The sequence below is a fragment of the Mercenaria mercenaria genome, chromosome 3 (genome assembly GCF_021730395.1).
Source record: "Mercenaria mercenaria strain notata chromosome 3, MADL_Memer_1, whole genome shotgun sequence".
Taxonomy (NCBI): Eukaryota; Metazoa; Mollusca; class Bivalvia; order Venerida; family Veneridae; genus Mercenaria; species Mercenaria mercenaria.
Window position 1 is genome coordinate 29,034,679 of NC_069363.1, and position 20,911 is coordinate 29,055,589.

Genomic DNA, 20,911 nt, shown 5'->3' on the forward strand with positions numbered 1-20,911 from the left:
CAGAGATATTTGACTTTATCAAAAACTTTAACCAATGGTGACAACGACGCCGACACTGGGGCGAGTGCAATAGCTCTACTTTTTCTTCGAAAAGTCGAGCTAAAAATTCATTATAAATATAAGTAACTTTACTTTCAAGATGATCAGCAAATGTTTTACTGCTTCAGTGTGAATTTGCAATTTGTATAAAGAAATACTGTAACGAAGAAAGTGACCATATACAGAAACATGAATGGTGTCTACACTGTACGACATGCTGCCTAAAAATACGTTATAGAATATTATTCAGTCCAAACAAACGAAGCTACTACCAGATAAAATCATCAGATATAAAACTCACAAAAATATTCTCATGTCCATTTGATATTGAGGTATACCATATTCCATCTGAATTTAATTAAAACTGCAGGAGTTGATTACACAAGTTACAACTGTAAAATTGTAATGCCCAAAATAGCTTAAAAAGACATTTAACTCCGCACAAAATATGTATGTAAACTTTCTATTGATAAAATATACTACATTTCATTTAAATGGGATGGAAACTGCAGAAGTTAGGTATACAAGGTACAAATTTAGTAGTAATATGTGAAGTCAAACAAGAGCTGTCACTAATGGTGACAAATGCCCCCGCAGCACCTTGACCTTTGACCTGGTGACCCCAAAGTCAGTAGGGGTAGTGAACTCAATAAGTACTATCAGCCTGTAAAGTTTGAAGGTCCTGGGTGAAGTGGTTCCAGAGTTAAGTGCCTTCATGCAAAAAGTTAACGTTGGCCCCTGCGACGGTGACTTTTGACCTGGTGACCCCAAAGTCAGTAGGGGTAATGTACTCAGTAAGTACTATCAGCACGTGAAGTTTGAAGGTCCTGGGTGCAGTGGTTCGCGAGAAAAAAGCCTTCATGCAAAAAGTTAACGTTGGCCCCTGTGACCTTGACCTTTGACCTGGTGACCCTAAAGACAGTAGGGTTGGTGTACTCAGTAAGTACTATCAGCATGTGAAGTTTGAAGGTCCTGGGTGAAGTGGTTCGCGAGTAAAGTGCCTTCATGCAAAAAGTTAACGTTGGCCCCTGTGACCTTGACCTTTGACCTGGTGACCCCAAGTCAGTAGGGGTGGTGTACTGAATAAGCACTATCAGCAGGTGAAGTTTGAAGGTCCTGGGTGCAGTGGTTCGTGAGTAAAGTGCCTTCATGCAAAAGGTTAACGTTGGCCCCTGTGACCTTGACCTTTGACCTGGTGACCCCAATGTCAGTAGGGGTGGTGTACTTAATAAGTACTATCAGCAGGTGAAGTTTGAAGGTCCTGGGTGCAGTGGTTCGCGAGTAAAATGACTTCATGCAAAAAGTTAACGTTTGCCCCTGTGACCTTGACCTTTGACCTGGTGACCCCAAAGTCAGTAGGGGTGGTATACTCAACAAGTACTAGTTTCAAGGTCCTAGGTGCAGTGGTTCGCGAGTAAAGTGCCTTCATGCAAAAAGTTAACGTTGGCCCCTGTGACCTTGACCTTTGACCTGGTGACCCCAAAGTCAGTAGGGATGGTATACTCAATAAGTACTATCAGCATGTGAAGTTTCAAGGTCCTGGGTGCAGTGGTTAGCGAGTAAAGTGCCTTCATGTAAAAAGTTAATGTTGTGACGAACGAACGAACGGACGGACAGTTGAAAACTAATATGCCTCCCTTTGGGGGCATAAAAAGAGAGATAACTTTTGAAAAAAGTCAGACACAGAATTTCTGACAATATGTCCATGTCCACTTCATGTTGATAATGTATACAAAAATTTATTTCAGTTAGGTGAAAACTGTAGGAGCTGTCAAAAACACATGGTACCAAAGTAGGTGTAATGGTGTAAAGTCCAAAAAGGGGTATAACTTTAGAAAAAATAATCGGAAATATGTGCAAGTCCACTTTATGTGGATGATGTCTAAAAGTTTCATTTGATTAAGATAGGAACTGTTGGACAGAATAAATGGTGGACAATTCAGAGACACTGTGCCTCCTAGGTTTTTGTAGTTAATTGACACTGTAGAGAAGAAGAACAATGATAAAAGCTGAGGTAAAACAAAAACAAGATGATCTGAATATGACCTTACTTGAACACAGTTTTAGATATGCCAGCCATTAGCTTTTTCAGATACACCTGTAATATTGTGGTATTTGGAGGTAACTTGGACTTCATTTGCCTCATTATTGCCATCAGTTCCTGCAGACTTCCAAACATAATGTCTTTTCCTGAAAAATATCTTCATTTTATTTACTCATCTTCAGGTAGTCATGGCAAGTGACTTCCCTGCTGGTAGGTAAAAGTGTATGTATATTGCAGGCTACAAAACATGCTGCTGCTATGCAGGAAAAATCTTTTATAAATCAATTAAAAATCAGTATTATTTAGAACTGGCAATAAATTGTATGGAAATCAGAACAGAACAGAACTGAACAGAAACTTTATTTCGACTTAAGCATTTACAGCTCATCGTCATAAATGATGATTACAATTATATACATTTACAGTTTCACAGACTATATATGGAAATTTATAATAAGAACATGTAGGTATACAAATCATATAAAAATAAGGATATATTATCTGACAGATTATTTTTTAATTTACATGTTTAACAAATTAATATATCTTTGACAAAAATATCAACAGAAATCAAAATAAAGTACAATGTATACCTTTAACAGAAATATCCAAAGAAAGGTCAAAATCTAGTTCAACTGGATGATTCACTTCTTTTAGAATATCCTCAACAGCTTTTACTATATTCTGTTGAAACTTTGCAAACTGTTCATCACCCTGACCTTGACCATGAGCTCGGGCTTTCAAATTCTTGTAAAGTTCATACAGCTCCATTGGGGTCATATCTATTCTTTTGAGTATAATATCCATCAAGAGATCAAAACCTGCAAAACATATATATGGCTGTTTGATATAGTTTCTCTTTAAAATTCTTCAATTACATAACACATTTTGTCTTGTTTCTTATATTTGTCATACAAAGCAAATTTTGCATGTATACAACAAACATATGCTTTCTTTTGTATGGAAATATACTGTAAAATCATAGTATTTCTTGGGGATTAATCCTTGTGGATTTCATGGTAGAGCTAATTCACAAAATTAAATTCAAACAAACAAGTGAACTTTCCATTTCTTTAATCTTCAAAATTTAAATTCAACACAATGATATCCTCAAACAAGAGCTATTTTGTCCAAAAAGAGTGAAATCATGGCCATACAATCAAAAATTAAATGATTTCACGATAATTCATTCTAACGTGTAATGAAACAAATAAGAAAGTCAAACTGTATATTCTGTAGACCAGTCAGAGAACATTAAAACATCAATTATAACACAAAATAGCATAGAATGACACCAATTTCATTGTTTTAGATTTGAATGAAGTTCTGCACAATTTTTACCCTCATGTTTTAATGAACATATCAGAATGAAAATAAACAATGCCTTCCTGATATTCATCCATATTTGTTCAATCAACAGCCTGAAATAGTTTAGTACATACCTTTCACACGGACCATAAATTCAAAAAGTTTGTGTTTCTCGTCACCATAGTAAAAGTTAAGAGCAGTTTTAAATGTAGTGAAAATTTTGCTGGAAGGATCAAATATAACATCTGCTTCAATCTGACCTCCAAATATCTCACTTATAGGAAGCCTGCAAAACAAAAAATCTCATACTATTATAAAAGACAACTAAAGTCAAACATATACCGGTACTCTTAAAAAACATCAAGCTGAAAAATAACGAAAAAGTTTGTTTTTTTAATTTCTGGTAAATTTTAATTTTTTATATATCCCGGCACAACCAGTTTTCAACCACTTAACAAGTTTTCTGTGCAGTTTTGTACAAATGCAAGTCCAAATCTTTGGTTTATTGTCTAACACTTTCAATCAGCATAAGTGCTATAAAAGCATACCATTTAAGTTTCAAGTTTCTAACTGATCGAATCCCTGGCAGGATGATTTTGAAAGCCATCAGTAGGAAGTCATGCTGAAAATTTACAACCTAAATTCGACCACAGGTGGTATTTCCCTTCCAGCAAAATGAAACAGCACTAAACTTTTACTGTAGTTTCATTACAACATGGCAAACATAATATACCCAAAATTCAAGTCTGGCAACAAACACTAAAACCAACATGGCAGATCAATATACTGTAGGTACACTTGCCTAAATTGGCACCTTAATTACAGGAGGAAGGGTAAAGTAAATGGCAGCCAGAAGTTAGTGCATTATCTAAAGAACTACATCATGTGCTCAATTACTCAAGAGAACCAGGGTGTCACATCTGCTACATTGATAGCTGTCACATATGACAATGTATTACATAACTGCTAAGCTTTTGACATTCCAAATATTTCAAATTGCTTAGAAAATGAAAAACAAGAGGACCATGATGGTCCTGAATCGTTCACCTATCCCCACATGACCCAGTGTTGAACTGAGTATGACGTCGTTTTTTCTATTATTTGACAAAGTGACCTAGTTTTTGAGCACATGTGACCTAGATATCATCAAGATAAAAAATTCTGACCAATTTTCATGAAGATCCATTGAAAAATATGACCTCTAGAGAGGTCACAAGGTTTTTCTATTATTTGACCTAATGACCTAGTTTTTGAAGGCACGTGACCCACTTTTAAACTTGACCTAGATATCATCAAGGTGAATATTCTCACCAGTTTTCATGAAGATCTCAAGAAAAATATGGCCTCTAGAGAGGTCACAAGGTTTTTCTATTTTTCAACCTACTGACCTAGTTTTTGACCGCACATGACCCAGTTACGAACTTGACCTAGATATCATCAAGCTGAACATTCTCATTAATTTTCATGAAGATCCATTGAGAAATACGGCCTCTAGAGAGGTCACAAGGTTTTTCTATTTTTAGACCTACTGACCTAGTTTTTGACCGCACGTGACCCAGTTTCGAATTTGATCTAGATATCAAGGTGAACATTCTGACCAATTTTCATGAAGATTTCTTGAAAAATATGGCCTCTAAAGAGGTCACAAGGGTTTTCTATTTTTAGATCTACTGACCTAGTTATTGACCGCACATGACCCAGTTTCGAACTTGACATAGATATCATCAAGGATAACATTCTGACCAATTTTCATAAAGATCCTGTGAAAAATATGGCCTCTAGAGAGGTCACAAATTTTTTTCTGTTTTCAGACCTATTGACCTAGTTTTTGACCCCACATGACCCAGTTTCAAACTTGATCTAGAAATCATCAAGGTGAACATTCTGACCAATTTCTATGAAGATCCATTGAGAAATATGGCCTCTAGAGAGGTCACAAGATTTTTCTATTTTTAGACCTACTGACCTAGTTTTTGACCCCACGTGACCCAGTTTCGAACTTAACCTAGATATCATCAAGGTAAACATTCTGACCAATATTCATGAAGATCTCTTGAAAAATATGGCCTCTAGAGAGGTCACAAGGTTTTTCTATTTTTAGATCTACTGACCTAGTTTTTGACCCCACGTGACCCAGTTTCGATCTTGATCTAGATATCATCAAGATGAACATTCTGACCAATTTTCATGAAGATCCATTGAGAAATATGGCCTCTAGAGAGGTCACAAGGTTTTTCTATTTTTGAACCTACTGACCTAGTTTTTGACCCTACGTGACCCAGTTTCGAACTTGACCTAGATATCATCAAGGTGAACATTCTGACCAATATTCATGAAGATCTCTTGAAAAAAATAGCCTCTAGAGAGGTCACAAGGTTTTTCTATTTTTAGATCTACTGACCTAGTTTTTGACCCCACGTGACCCAGTTTCAAACTTGACCTAGATATCATCAAGATGAACATTCTGACCAATTTTCATGAAGATCCCTTGAGAAAAATGGCCTCTAGAGAGGTCACAAGGTTTTTCTATTTTTAGACCTACTGACCTAGTTTTTGACCCCACGTGACCCAGTTTCGAACTTGACCTAGATATCATCAAGGTGAACATTCTGACCAATATTCATGAAGATCTCTTGAAAAAAATAGCCTCTAGAGAGGTCACAAGGTTTTTCTATTTTTAGATCTACTGACCTAGTTTTTGACCCCACGTGACCCAGTTTCGAACTTGACCTAGACATCATCAAGATGAACATTCTGACTAATTTTCATGAAGATCCATTGAGAAATATGGCCTCTAGAGAGGTCACAAGGTTTTTCTATTTTTAGACCTACTGACCTAGTTTTTGACCCCACGTGACCCAGTTTCGAACTTGACCTAGATATCATCAAGATGAACATTCTGACCAACTTTCATAAAGATCCCATGAAAAATGTGACCTCTAGAGTGGTCACAAGCAAAAGTTTACGGACGGACGCACGGACGACGGACGCCGCACGATCACAAAAGCTCACCTTGTCACTTTGTGACAGGTGAGCTAAAAAATGTTGCAAGGTCAGGCATCATGACTGCATTGTCAAAATAATTTAATAATAATATGCTTCACAATTCTGGCAGTAAGCATGTGTTAAGCAATAAACATTTAGTGCAAAAGATATATAAATACTGATATTGGCTTAAGCAAGAATAGGTAGTAGACAAGGAAAGATGCAGGTTTTTTAGTAATAAGGAAAACCTCATGAAAACATAGTACTGCTACATAAATGGAATTTATATAATTTTCTAAGTACCAAAACTGAAGGTGAATAGGTTCCTAACATGTTCTGTCTCTGCTGTAAACAGAGAAACAATCACAACTGATAAATTTGGCTTGTAAAGATTTTTATCATACAAAGTCCTAGGCGGTTGAAAATAGGTTGTGTTTGAAAATAGGTTGTGTGGGGATACCGGTAAACATTACATGGCAATGAAAAAAAAACAAGAGCTGTCTCCATAGGATGACACATGCCCCCAATGGCACTTTGAATGAATAGTTATGGCCGATGTTAGAGTTTAGGACCTTTGACCTATGGACCTGGGTCTTGCACGCGACACGACGTCTTACTGTGGTACACATTCATGCCCAATAATTTTAAAATCCATGCATGAATGACAAAGATATGGACTGGACACGCCCATCAATGCACTATCATGAAATATGACCTTTAACGTCTAAGTGTGACCTTGACCTTTGAGCTACGGACCTGGGTCTTGCGTGCGACACCTCGTCTTACTTTGGTACACATTCATGCCAAGTTATTTGAAAATCCATCCATGGATGACAAAGATATGGACCGGACACGAATGCACTATCATGAAAAATGATCTTTAACGTCTAAGTGTGACCTTGACCTTTGAGCTATGGACCTGGGTCTTGCTCGCGACATGTCGTCTTACTGTGGTACACATTCACGCCAAGTTATTTGAAAATCCATCCATGGATGACAAAGATATGGACCGGACACGAATGCACTATATGAAAAATGACCTTTAACGTCTAAGTGTGACCTTGACCTTTGAGCTACAGACCTGGGTCTTGCGTGCGACACGTTGTTTTACTGTGGTACACATTCATGCCAAGTTATTTGAAAATCCATCCATCGATGACAAAGATATGGACCGGACACGAAAATTGCGGACAGACTGACAGACCGACAGATGGACAGACGGTTCAAAAACTATATGCCTCCCTTCGGGGGCATAAAAAAGAATCTTTATAACTTACTTATAGAAATAACCACTTCCGATACTTTTTGACAGACTTTGTGGGACTGAGTGTAAATGGTGAAAATTTGGATTGAAATAGTTCTCTTTCTGTGCTGCCTCCCAACTGGCTCTCACTCTGTAAAATACAAATGTTCTACTTACAGCCACACCTACTGTATCAAGAACAAAAGTGATCATGTTAATTCATGTTTCTTTGTTTGTTTGATACGGATGTTTGGACAGTATTCAAGTCTTGTAATGGTGTTATATAATGGCCGTGGACAGTATTCCGTTATGTAATGGTTGTGGACATTATTTCAGATAGGTAATGGTCGTGGACAGTATTCCAGTTACGTAATGGTGTTGACAGTATTTCGGTTATGTAATGGTGTTGACAGTATTTCGGTTATGTAATGGTGTTGACAGTATTTCGGTTATGTAATGGTGTTGACAGTATTTCGGTTATGTAATGGTACTGAAGTATTCTAGTTATGTAATGGTCATGGACAGTATTCCAGGTACCCAGTATGTAATGGTGTATTCCAATTTTTTCAATGTTTTGAAAAAATTCCTGTTATGTAACAATGTGGACAGTATCCCAGTTATGTTACAATGTGGACAGTATCCCAGTTATGTTACAATGTGGACAGTATTCCAGTTATGTTACAATGTGGACAGTATCCCAGTTATGTAAGAATGCATAGAGTATTCCAGTTATGTTACAATGTGGACAGTATCCCAGTTATGTAAGAATGCGTAGAGTATTCCAGTTATGAAATAATGTGGACAGTATTCCAGTTATGTAACAATGTGGACAGTATCCCAGTTATGTTACAATGTGGACAGTATCCCAGTTATGTTACAATGTGGACAGTATCCCAGTTATGTAAGAATGCATAGAGTATTCCAGTTATGAAATAATGTGGGCAGTATTACAGTTATGTAACAATGTGGACAGTATCCCAGTTATGTTACAATGTGGACAGTATCCCAGTTATGTAAGAATGCATAGAGTATTCCAGTTATGTAACAATGTGGACAGTATCCCAGTTATGTTACAATGTGGACAGTATTCCAGTTATGTTACAATGTGGACAGTATTTCAGTTATGTTACAATGTGGACAGTATCCCAGTTATGTAAGAATGCGTAGAGTATTCCAGTTATGAAATAATGTGGACAGTATTCCAGTTATGTAACAATGTGGACAGTATTCCAGTTACGTAATGGTGTTGACAGTATTTCGGTTATGTAATGGTACTGAAGTATTCTAGTTATGTAATGGTCATGGACAGTATTCCAGGTACCCAGTATGTAATGGTGTATTCCAATTTTTTCAATGTTTTGAAAAAATTCCTGTTATGTAACAATGTGGACAGTATCCCAGTTATGTTAAAATGTGGACAGTATCCCAGTTATGTAAGAATACGTAGAGTATTCCAGTTATGAAATAATGTGGACAGTATTCCAGTTATGTAACAATGTGGACAGTATTCAAGCTATGTAACAATGTTGACAGTATTCAGTTATATAACAGTACTGAAGTATTCCAATGATGTAATGGTGTATGCCAGTTTTTCCAATGTTTTGAAAGTATTCCAGTTATGTAATGGTACCTAGGTATTCTAGTTATGTAACAGTTGTTATGGTCACTTTTCAAGGTACTCAGTCATGATAAGGTAGTTTGGCACTTTTTGTGCAACCAGTTATGTAATGGTGTATTCAAGGTTTTCCAAAGTTTTGGAAGTATTCCAGTTATGTAATGGTACTGAGGTATTCTAGTTATGTAATGGTTGTGGACAGTATTCCAGTTATGTAACAACGTGCATACAATATTCCAGTTTTCAAATTTTGTAATGGTGTGGGCACTGTTCAGTTATATAATGGTGACCAGTTCTCCTAAATTCATTATAGGCCTATATACAACAACCTGAACAAGTACTGCAAAATCACTTCACAGTTTTGGCCAAACCAGCAATTTTATGGGCATATAAATTTGGGGATTTCATTAAATAAATGGGAACTTAACTATGATGAACCAGGAAATCCACAAAAATAAGTCACCCTTGAATATAAATGAGCCACACCATGAGAAAACCAACATAGTGCGTTTGCAACCAGCATAGATCCAGACCAGCCTGCACATTCGCGCAGTCTGGTCAGGATCCATGCTGTTCGCTTTCAAAGCCTGTTGTAATTAGAGAAACAGTTAGTGAACAGCATGGATCCTGACCAGACTGAGCGAATGCGCAGGCTGGTCTGGATCCATGCTGGTCACAAAATGCACTATGTTGGTTTTCTCATGGCATGGCTCAAATATTATCCTTTCACAGTAAATGAAACTTTTCCACATCAATCAGAGGTGAAGGGTATATTACTTCTAATGCCTATTGTTAAATGATCAGAGACTTTTTCAATTGTCCTGTGATCAACTCCATTGTCAGGTCATCAGAGGGACTACTTCCTTTGTCCTGTCAAATCATCACACAGACTATTTCTGTCACAGGGACTATTTCCACTGTCCTGTGATCAACTTTGCTGTCAAATAAATGCAGAAACTATTTCCACTGTCCTGTGATCAACTTTGCTGTCAAATAAATGCAGAAACTATTTCAACAGCCTTGTGATCACCTTTGCTGCCAAATAAATGCAGAAACTATTTCAACAGCCTTGTGATCAACTTTGGTGTCAAATAATTGCAGAAACTATTTCCACTGCCTGTGATCAACTTTGGTGTCAAATAATTGCAGAAACTATTTCCATTGCCTGTGATCAACTATGGTGTCAAATAAATGCAGAAACTATTTCCATTGCCTGTGATCAACTTTGGTGTCAAATAATTGCAGAAACTATTTGCTTTGTCCTGTGATCAACTTTGGTGTCAAATAATCTCAGAAACTATTTCCATTGTCATGTGATCAACCTTTAGTGTCAAATAATAATAGAAACTACTTACATTTTCCTGCAAACAACTTTGCTGTGATATCAGCACAGAGACAACTTTGATTCTTTGCATTCAAATCAACACAAGAACTATTTCTGTTTTCCTGAACCAACTTTCACAAAGACGATTGTAGATAATTTCCATTATCCTGTGATCAACTTTGCTGTCAAAACATCACAGAGACTACTTCTGTGTCCTGTGATTAACTGTGTTGTCAAATCATCACTGATACTATTTATTTTGTCCTGTGATTAACCGTGTTGTCAAATCATCACATATACTGTTTATTTTGTCCTGTGATTAACCGTGTTGTCAAATCATCACAGAGACTACTTATTTTGTCCTGTGATTAACCGTGTTGTCAAATCATCACAGAGACTATTTATTTTGTCCTGTGATTAACCGTGTTGTCAAATCATCACATATACTGTTTATTTTGTCCTGTGATTAACCGTGTTGTCAAATCATCACAGAGACTACTTATTTTGTCCTGTGATTAACCGTGTTGTCAAATCATCACAGAGACTATTTCTTTTGTCCTGTGATCACTTGTGCTGTAAAATCACTACAGAGACTATTTCTGTTGTCCTGCGATCAACTCGGCTGTCAAATCATCACAGAGACAATTTCTGTTGTCCTGCGATCAACTGTGCTGTCAAATCATCACAGAGACTATTTCTGTTGTCCTGCGATCAACTCAGCTGTCAAATCATTACAGAAACAATTTCTGTTGTCCTGTGATCAATTGTGCTGCTAAATCATCAAAGAAAATATTTTTGTTGTCATGTGATCAATTTCGTGGCATGCTGACATATAGTCTTGTACAGTACCTTCCCAGCTAACAACTACAGCCATAATGTAAGACATAGTGAGCTCAACCAAAACCACCTAGCTTTTAGTGCTTGCAGACATTAAAAAGACCCTCAAACTTAATAGACTTACCTTGCAGACTTTTTGTTCTGATTTAAACATTCATAAAAAATGTGAATTTCTAAATTTTTTAAATTTTAAAGATTCTTAATGTCTTAAAAAGGCCAAACAAAGACAGAATAAAAAACTTGAGAAATTAACAACATGGTGCCTTAGTATAAATTGGTAAAGTTAAGACAAGCTGTTCCCAAGGAACAAAAACACTACTGTTGTTGAACAAATGAGAAAACTTTATTTCATACTGAACTAATGTCAAACAAGTTCAGTTTTAAAAATTTTTGGGCAACAAATACGTACTCTTTCATATCCGGAGCATCATTCTCAAATAAATTTCTAACAGCATATGTCATGTAGGACTTCATCTGATCTGTGTTGTCGCTCTGCAGCATAAAGTCCACAACTTTTCTGATAGTTACCGTATTTGTAGTTTTCATCAAAAGTGAAAATGTAAATGCTTTTACAGTTGAATCAGTTGTATCCTCTTTCAGAATTGAAAACAAATCATCAACCATGACTGCTGGAATGTCTCTGTACTTCATTTCTGCAAAACGATCCTCAGCATTCTGGAAGGAGAAGCAGTAATTGCTAACATTTTGAATGTACCAAACAACAAGAAGCTGCTGTTGAAACAAGAGCTGTCTGTAAGACAGCCAATGCTCCACTATTTAAATTGTTTTCCCAGAAGCAGGTATATTACCCTAAATGTTAAAATGTCTGTAGAGTTTCAGTCAGAATCTGCATTAGTTTTGGAGATAGTAACTTGCATGCAAAACCTTAACCTGGATTTTCTGAGTCCAAAAGAGGGCATAATTTGATAAAAATACAAGTCAGAGTTATGGGACTTGAGCCAGTGAGGTTGAACTTTGACCTAGAAAAAGAAAAAATAAGTCTCAAAGCTATATGCCTTTAAGTAATAGCTATATGTACTTGCACGCAAAACATTACCCAGGATTTTCCAAAAGGTGGCATAATTTGGCCAAAATACATGTCAGAGTTACGTGTCTTGACCTAGTGAGGTTGGTAATTGACCTAGGAAAAGAAAAAATAAGTTTCAAAGCTATATGCCTTAAAGCAATAGCTATATGTACTTGCATGCACAATTTTAACAAAGACTTTCTAAGTCTAAAAGGGGGCATAATTTGGCCACAATGCATGTCAGAGTTAAAGGACTTTTATAACCCCAAAGACACATGTGAAATTTCAATTCAATATCTGAATTTGTTTTGGAGATAGTAACTTGCATGTAAAACCTCAACCAGGATTTTCTAAGTCCAAAAGGCCAAATTCATGTCAGAGTTATGGAACTTGACCCAGTGAGGTTGTAACTGACCTAGTAAAAGAAAAAATAAGTTTCAAAGCTATATGCCTTTAAATGATAGCCATACGTACTTGCATGCAAAACTTTAACCAAGGTGTGACGCCAACGCCAGGGTAAGTAGAATAGCTAGACTATTCTTGGAATAGTCAAGCTAATAAATGCACGTTAATATAAAGTTCAGACTTCCTAAGGTAACTGTTGTAAGAAAGACTTATAATACAGATGCTATACCAAGTGAGCAATTAACAAACGAGAACAGTTTCAGACCTAACATGGAACAATTCAGGCAAGTCTGAAATTCTATTAATTAGCCTCCTGGCAGCAAGTGATTCTGCCTTTGCGACCAGTGCAGACTAAGATCAGCCTGCACGTCTGTGCAGTCTTATCATGGTCTGCACTGTTCACTATTCAGCCAGTAAATTTTCAGTAAACACCCCTTTGAATAATAAATGGTATTGTCCAAATTGAACTAGAGTTGTCACAGGAGTGACGAATTATACCCCCACAATATGGCCTTGTCACAGAACTAAGCCAATGTCAAAGCTGAACTTGCTTGACCTTTGACCTACTGACCACAAAATCAATAGAGGTCATCTGCTGGTCATGATCAACCTCCCTATAAAGTTTCATGATCCTCGGCCCTAGTGTTCTCAAGTTATTGTCCAGAAAAGGTTTAAATGACCTTTGACCTTTGGAACCCAAAATAATTATGGGTCATCTGCTGGTCATGACCAACCTCCCTATTAAATTTCGTGATCCTAGTCCCAAGCATTGTGAAGTTGTTGTCAGAAAACCGTTTAAGTGTTCCGGGTCACTGTGACCTTGACCTGTGACCTGAAAATCATTAGGGGTCATCATCTGGTCATAACCAACCTCGCTATCAATTTTCATGATCCTAGGCCCAAACGTTCTCAAGTTATCATCTGGAAACCGTTTAACTGTTTCGTGTTACTGTGACCTTGACCTTTGACCTACTAACCTCAAAGTCGAACATGACCTGTATTTAATCATGTTACACCTGTGTACAAAAATTTAAGATCTGTTCTCAAGTTATCATCTGGAAACCGTTTAACTGTTCTGAGTCACTGTGACTTTGACCTTTGACCTACAGACCTCAAAGTCAAACCTGACCTGTATTTCATGATGTTACATCCGTGTACCAAAAATTATGATCCTAGGCCCAAGTGTTCTCAAGTTATCATCCGGAAACCATTTAACTGTTCTGAGTCACTGTGACCTTGACCTTTGACCTACAAACCCCAAAGTCGAACTTGACCTGTATTTCATGATGTTACACCTGTGTACCAAAATATATGATCATAGGCCCAAGTGTTCTCAAGTTATCATCCGGAAACCGTTTAACTGTTCAGGGTCACTGTGAACTTGACCTTTGACCTATTGACCCCAAATTCGAACTTGACCTGTATTTTCTGATGTTACATCTGTGTACCAAAAATTATTCAAATCAGTCAAGCCTTTCATGAGTTATCATCCGGAAACCACAAAAACCAACGGATGGACGGACCGACAAACCGACCGACTGCCAAGCTCACTCCTATATACCCCCCCGAAACTTCGTTTTGTGGGGGTATAATGATGGACCAGTCCGTTTTAGAAAATTAGCAGGGTAAGAGTTAATTTATTCTAATTGGTTAGGAAACATTTAATGGTACAAAATCACTAAAATGTAACAACACAATACCTGTAAAAGACTGATCTTGACAGATGTTGGAATGACACGATTCTGTAGACATGTCTTCAACAACTGTTGATTTCCTTGAAATAATTTACCTAGTTTCTCTGTACGAAGAATATAATTTGCAATATTTCTTGAAGTCTGAAATTGATTTAAATTTGAACCATCAAAGAATGTTGTAGCATTCGTGAACTGTCAAAATTTATCTATAAAAGTACATTTTTTTTATTTTAATTATTTTGACAAATCTATAATGTACACGGAAATTGATATGTACATTGCCTGAAGAGACTGAATGCATTTTCAATGTAAGGTATACAATTCTTTTGTGAAGAGTAAATGAAACTTTCAAACCTATCTTTAATTAACCTAATTTTAAAAGCATTTCTGTTATCAAAAATAACATCAAAGAGACCCAATTTATAATAAAATCACCAAAAAGATTTAGGATTATAAGAGAAAACTAATTTTTTTCTATATTTAGTAACGCTGACCTAGACCAAGGCATAAAAGCAACCCATGCAAGCTACCTATATACCATAATCTTAACTGAAGTTACTGAGCAGAAACCATTTGACAGGTACTTTAACCTTGACCCCAGTGACCATAACAAATACCTCTGTCTAATAGAAAGCTACATTATGTACCCAGTCTGATCACAATATCCCATTCCTAACTGAAGTTATTAGCCAAAATAGACCTATGTGGTTTGCAGCAAAATATCCTAATAGATCAAACACTGGCCATGTACTTTTGGCCAAAACTCTCATCTTCCTCAGGCATTCAGACTGAAAGTAGCAAGACCTCATTCTGTATAGAAGTTAACATTACTGCCAAGTTTTATTGACATATTCACAACAATGCCTAAGATACTGACTAGGACAGATTAAAGAATTGATAAGCAGTATAAATGCTACATCCTTCCTCCTTTCCTCCTTCACCGAGTGTTAAAATTGATCTCAGATATTGCATGCATCAATATATAAAGATGAATTTTCAAAAAAAAAAATTATCATCTATTTATTGCAGAAAATATTAAAATGTATCATGTTACCTTGACCATTGTATTTAGTTTTCTTTCCGTACTGACAAGTGTATCACTGTTACAGTTATTTTCGACAGTATTATGTGCTGAACTGAGCACTTGATACAATACAGTGCCTTCCTGAAATATATAAAAACATTTGAAACATTGTGAATGGTGTAAAATGGCTGTATGAACTTGAATTTATAATGGATTAACTAGGAGAAGTGTTTCCACTAGTTTGTTTGTATTTATTAATGGGTTAAAACGATCTGATGCTTCTTCATTTTGTCAAATTTTGTTTGCTTGTTTTTACAAGCCTGTTCAATTACAAAAATATGCATGCTGGCATCATATGTCACAGTGGTAAATGATTCTGACTTTAAATCACTTGACCATCACAATTGGGGGTTTGAACTTTGCTCAGGATATAGAATTCTTTCATATGAGAAAGATATCAAGCCTGCTTGCAGATGGTTGGTTGCTCTACCAAGTTACCTGTCTATTTATGAAATATTGTTCAAAGAGTCACCTGGCATGGAAAGTTGCCTTGTTACCTAAATCACAGGTGTTTGAAGCTCTATCAATGAAATATATGATCTCTTGAAGTATATTAGGTGGGTGGGATATGATAATGCATATATTTATTGACAGAGCTTCAAGTGCCTGTGAATAAATTATGTTAATGTGACAAAAAACACCCAAACTGTTCAAAAAAATAGAAATGATTACAGCTACCAGTCAAATAGTTTTCTTTTCAGTACCCTGTATAAGCTGTCCCCTTAAATTTGAATTGGTTTCAGCCTTTACATGGGACTGTCCAAGAAGTGAAAGGATTTTTAAAGGGCAATAATCTCCGGAGTTAAGGCTCATCCTTGATTAAAAACAGAAGACTATTTGTGGGAAGCTTGATGAGATGTAGAGGGAACTTCTGTCAAGTGAAACCATTTTCTAGCTCTAAACAGTCACCCTATCACCACTGATAAACATAGCAAATTTCAGATCAACCCAAAACTTAAACCTAGACTCTATACCCTATGAAGCAATCATACTTAAATAGTTCCTGGAGTGATGAAGAAGTTATTGCAGTCATACCCTATACTCCTCTGGGCTTGACCTACTAAAGATAGTTCCCAGAGTGACGAAGAAGTTATTTCAGTCATACCTTATACTCCTCTAGGCCTGACCTACTAACAATAGTTCCCAGAGTGATGAAGAAGTTATTTCAGTCATACCTTATACTCCTCTGGGCCTGACCTACTAAAGATAGTTCCCAGAGTGATGAAGAAGTTATTTCAGTCATACCTTATACTCCTCTGGGCCTGACCTACTAAAGATAGTTCCCAGAGTGATGAAGAAGTTATTTCAGTCATACCTTATACTCCTCTGGGCCTGACCTACTAAAGATAGTTCCCAGAGTGATGAAGAATTTATTGCAGTCATATCTTATACTCCTCTGGGCCTGACCTACTAAGGATATTTCCCAGAGTGATGAAGAAGTTATTGCAGTCATACCTTATACTCCTCTGGGCCTGACCTACTAACGATAGTTCCCAGAGTGATAAGGAAGTCATTTCAGTCATACCTTTTACTCCTCTAGGCCTGACCTACTAAAGATAGTTCCCAGAGTGATAGGAAGTCATTTCAGCTTCATACCAATTATACTCTTCTGACTACATGACCTATTAAAGATATTCCCAAAAGATTGATGAGGAATTCATTTCAGTCAAACCTAAACTCATAAGCCTGACCTACTAACGATATTTCCAGAGTATGAGGAAGCCATTTCAGTCATACCTTGACTCCTCTAAGCATGACCTACTAATAGAAAAGTTTCCCAGAGTGATAAAATCATTCAGCATACCTTTTACTCCTCAAGTCAACCTACTAAGAATATCCCAAGATGATGAAATGGCATTTCTCATACCTTATACTCCTCAGGCCTGCCCTACTAAAGATAGCCCAGAGTGATGAGAATCATTTCAGTCATACTATTATACTGCCTAGTCTGACCTATAAGATAGTTCCAAGAATGAGTAAGGTTATTTCATTCATACCTTACTCCTCTGGCCATGTAATACTAAGGATAGTTCCCAGAGTATAGAAGTCATTTCAATCAACAATTATACTCTATGCCTTACCTACAAAAGATAGTTCCAATGATGAGAATATTTATTGCATCATACTTATACTTTCTTGACTCCCTACAAGATAGTTCCCAGAGTATGAAGAGTTATTGCAGAATACCTTATACACCTCAGGCCTACCTACTAACGAATTAGTATTTCCCAAGGTGATGAAGAATTTATTGGGATCATACCTATACTTCCACTGTGCTTGCTACGATAAGTAGTTCCAGAGTGATAAGAAGTCATTTAGTCATACCTTTTTTACTACCCTGGCTGACTACAAAGATAGTTCCTAGTCAAGTGGAAAGTCTTTCACTTAACCTTACTACTCCTAGGCTGACCTCTAAGATAGATCCCAGATGGATAGAGAATCATTTCAGTCATCCTTTGTCTACCTCTGTCCTGACCTATAAAGATAGTTCCCAGAGTGATCAAGGAAGTCATTTCCGTATCCCTTTAATACTCACAGGCTTTGACCTACAAGAATAGTTCCACCGTGATGAGTAAGTCATTTCGTCGATACTTATACCTCTAGCTGACTATTAAGATAAGTTCCAAGTGCTGTGACTAGATTATGTCATACCTTAAACCCCAAAGCCTGACTCTACTAAAATAGTCCAGAGTATGAGGAAGTCAATTTTGTATACTATACCCTCTAGCCTGACCACTAAAAAATAGTTTCCCATGAGTGATGATGAAGGTCTTTCAGTCAACCTTATACTCCTCTAGGCTGACCTACTAAAACGAAGTATTCCTGGAGTTGATGAGGAAGTCATTTTCAAGTCATACCTTATTCCTCTAGCCTGACTACAAAGATAGTTCCCAGAGTGAAAAGGAAGCAATTTCAGTCATACCCTTATAACTCTCCTCTAGGCAACTACTAAATAGTTCCCAGAGTGATGAGGAAGTCATTTCAGTCATACCTTATACTCCTCCAGGCCTGACCTACTAAAGATAGTTCCCAGAGTGATGAGGAAGTCATTTCAGTCATACCTTATACTCCTCTAGGCCTGACCTACTAAAGATAGTTCCCAGAGTGATGAGGAAGTCATTTCAGTCATACCTTATACTCCTCTAGGCCTGACCTACTAAAGATAGTTCCCAGAGAGATGAGGAAGTCATTTCAGTCATACCTTAAACTCCTCTGGGCCTGACCTACTAAGGATAGTTCCCAGAGTGATGAGGAAGTCATTTCAGTCATACCTTATACTCCTCTAGGCCTGACCTACTAAAGATAGTTCCCAGAGTGATGAAGAATTTATTGCAGTCATACCTTATACTCCTCTTGGACTGACCTACTAACGATAGTTCCCAGAGTGATGAAGAAGTTATTGCAGTCATACCTTATACTCCTCTGGGCCTGACCTACTAACGATAGTTCCCAGAGTGATGAAGAATTTATTGCAGTCATACCTTATACTCCTCTGGGCCTGACCTACTAAAGATAGTTCCCAGAGTGATAAGGAAGTCATTTCAGTCATACCTTTTACTCCTCTGGGCCTGACCTACTAAAGATAGTTCCCAGAGTGATGAGGAAGTCATTTCAGTCATACCTTATACTCCTCTGGGCCTGACCTACTAAAGATAGTTCCCAGAGTGATGAGGAAGTCATTTCAGTCATACCTTATACTCCTCTGGGCCTGACCTACTAAAGATAGTTCCCAGAGTGATAAGGAAGTCATTTCAGTCATACCTTATACTCCTCTAGGCCTGACCTACTAAAGATAGTTCCCAGAGTGATAGAAGATCATTTCAGTCATACCTTATACTCCTCTAGGCCTGACCTACTAAGGATATTTCCCAGAGTGATGAGGAAGTTATTGCAGTCATACCTTATACTCCTCTAGGCCTGACCTACTAAACGATAGTTCCCAGAGTGAAAGGAAGTCATTTCAGTCATACCTTATACTCCTCTAGGCCTAACCTACAAAGATAGTTCCCAGAGTGATGAGAATCATATTCAGTCATATCTTATACTCCTCTAGGCCTAACCTACTAAGATATTCCCAGAGTGATGAGGAAGTCTATTCAGTCATACCTTATACTCCTCTAGGCCTAACCTACTAAAGATAGTTCCCAGAGTGATGAGGAAGTCATTTCAGTCATACCTTATACTCCTCTAGGCCTGACCTACTAAAGATAGTTCCCAGAGTGATGAGGAAGTCATTTCAGTCATACCTTATACTCCTCTAGGCCTGACCTACTAACAATAGTTCCCAGAGTGATGAGGAAGTCATTGCAGTCATACCTTATACTCCTCTAGGCCTGACTACTAAAATAGTTCCCAGAGTGATGAGAAGTCATTTCAGTCATACCTTATACTCCTCTAGGCCTACCTACTAAAGATAGTTCCCAGAGTATGAGAGAAGTCTATTTCAGTCATACCTTTTACTCCTCTAGGCCTATCCTACTAAAGATAGTTCCCAGAGTGATGAGGAAGTCATTTCAGTCATACCTTTTACTCCTCTAGGCCTGACCTACTAAAGATAGTTCCCAGAGTGATGAGGAAGTCATTTCAGTCATACCTTTTACTCCTCTAGGCCTGACCTACTAAAGATAGTTCCCAGAGTGATGAGGAAGTCATTTCAGTCATACCTTTTACTCCTCTAGGCCTGACCTACTAAAGATAGTTCCCAGAGTGATGAGGAAGTCATTTCAGTCATACCTTATACTCCTCTAGGCCTGACCTACTAAAGATAGTTCCCAGAGTGATGATGAAGTTATTTCAGTCATACCTTATACTCCTCTGGGCCTGACCTACTAAGGATAGTTCCCAGTGATGAAGAATTTATTTCAGTCATACCATATACTCCTCTAGGCCTGACCTACTAAAGATAGTTCCCAGAGTGATGAGGAAGTCATTTCAGTCATACCTTTTACTCCTCTAGGCCTGACCTACTAAAGATAGTTCCCAGAGTGATGAGGAAGTCATTTCAGTCATACCTTTTACTCCTCTAGGCCTGACCTACTAAAGATAGTTCCCAGAGTGATGAGGAAGTCATTTCAGTCATATCTTATACTCCTCTAGTCCTGACCTACTAAAGATAGTTCTTAGAGTGATGAAGTTACTTCAGTCATACCTTATACTCCTCTGGGCCTGACCTACTAAGGATAGTTCCCAGAGTGATGAAGAAGTTATTGCAGCCATACCTTAAACTCCTCTGGGCCTGACCTACTAAGGATAGTTCCCAGAGAGATCATGAATTTATTGCAGTCATACCTTATACTCCTTAGGGC

General features: G+C 37.4%; 1 protein-coding gene across 1 annotated transcript in view; it reads right to left on the bottom strand.

Moving 5' to 3' along the window:
* Positions 1-20,911, bottom strand: part of LOC123525854 (uncharacterized) — a 150,824-nt gene that overhangs the window by 97,467 nt on the left and 32,446 nt on the right. The window contains exons 11-17 of the mRNA XM_053538097.1: positions 15,576-15,686; positions 14,528-14,662; positions 11,805-12,070; positions 7,654-7,770; positions 3,526-3,677; positions 2,677-2,904; positions 2,091-2,229 (exon numbers count right to left, since the gene is read on the bottom strand). Coding sequence (XP_053394072.1) covers positions 2,091-2,229; positions 2,677-2,904; positions 3,526-3,677; positions 7,654-7,770; positions 11,805-12,070; positions 14,528-14,662; positions 15,576-15,686 — 1,148 coding nt within the window. The remainder of the gene's footprint in view (positions 1-2,090; positions 2,230-2,676; positions 2,905-3,525; positions 3,678-7,653; positions 7,771-11,804; positions 12,071-14,527; positions 14,663-15,575; positions 15,687-20,911) is intronic.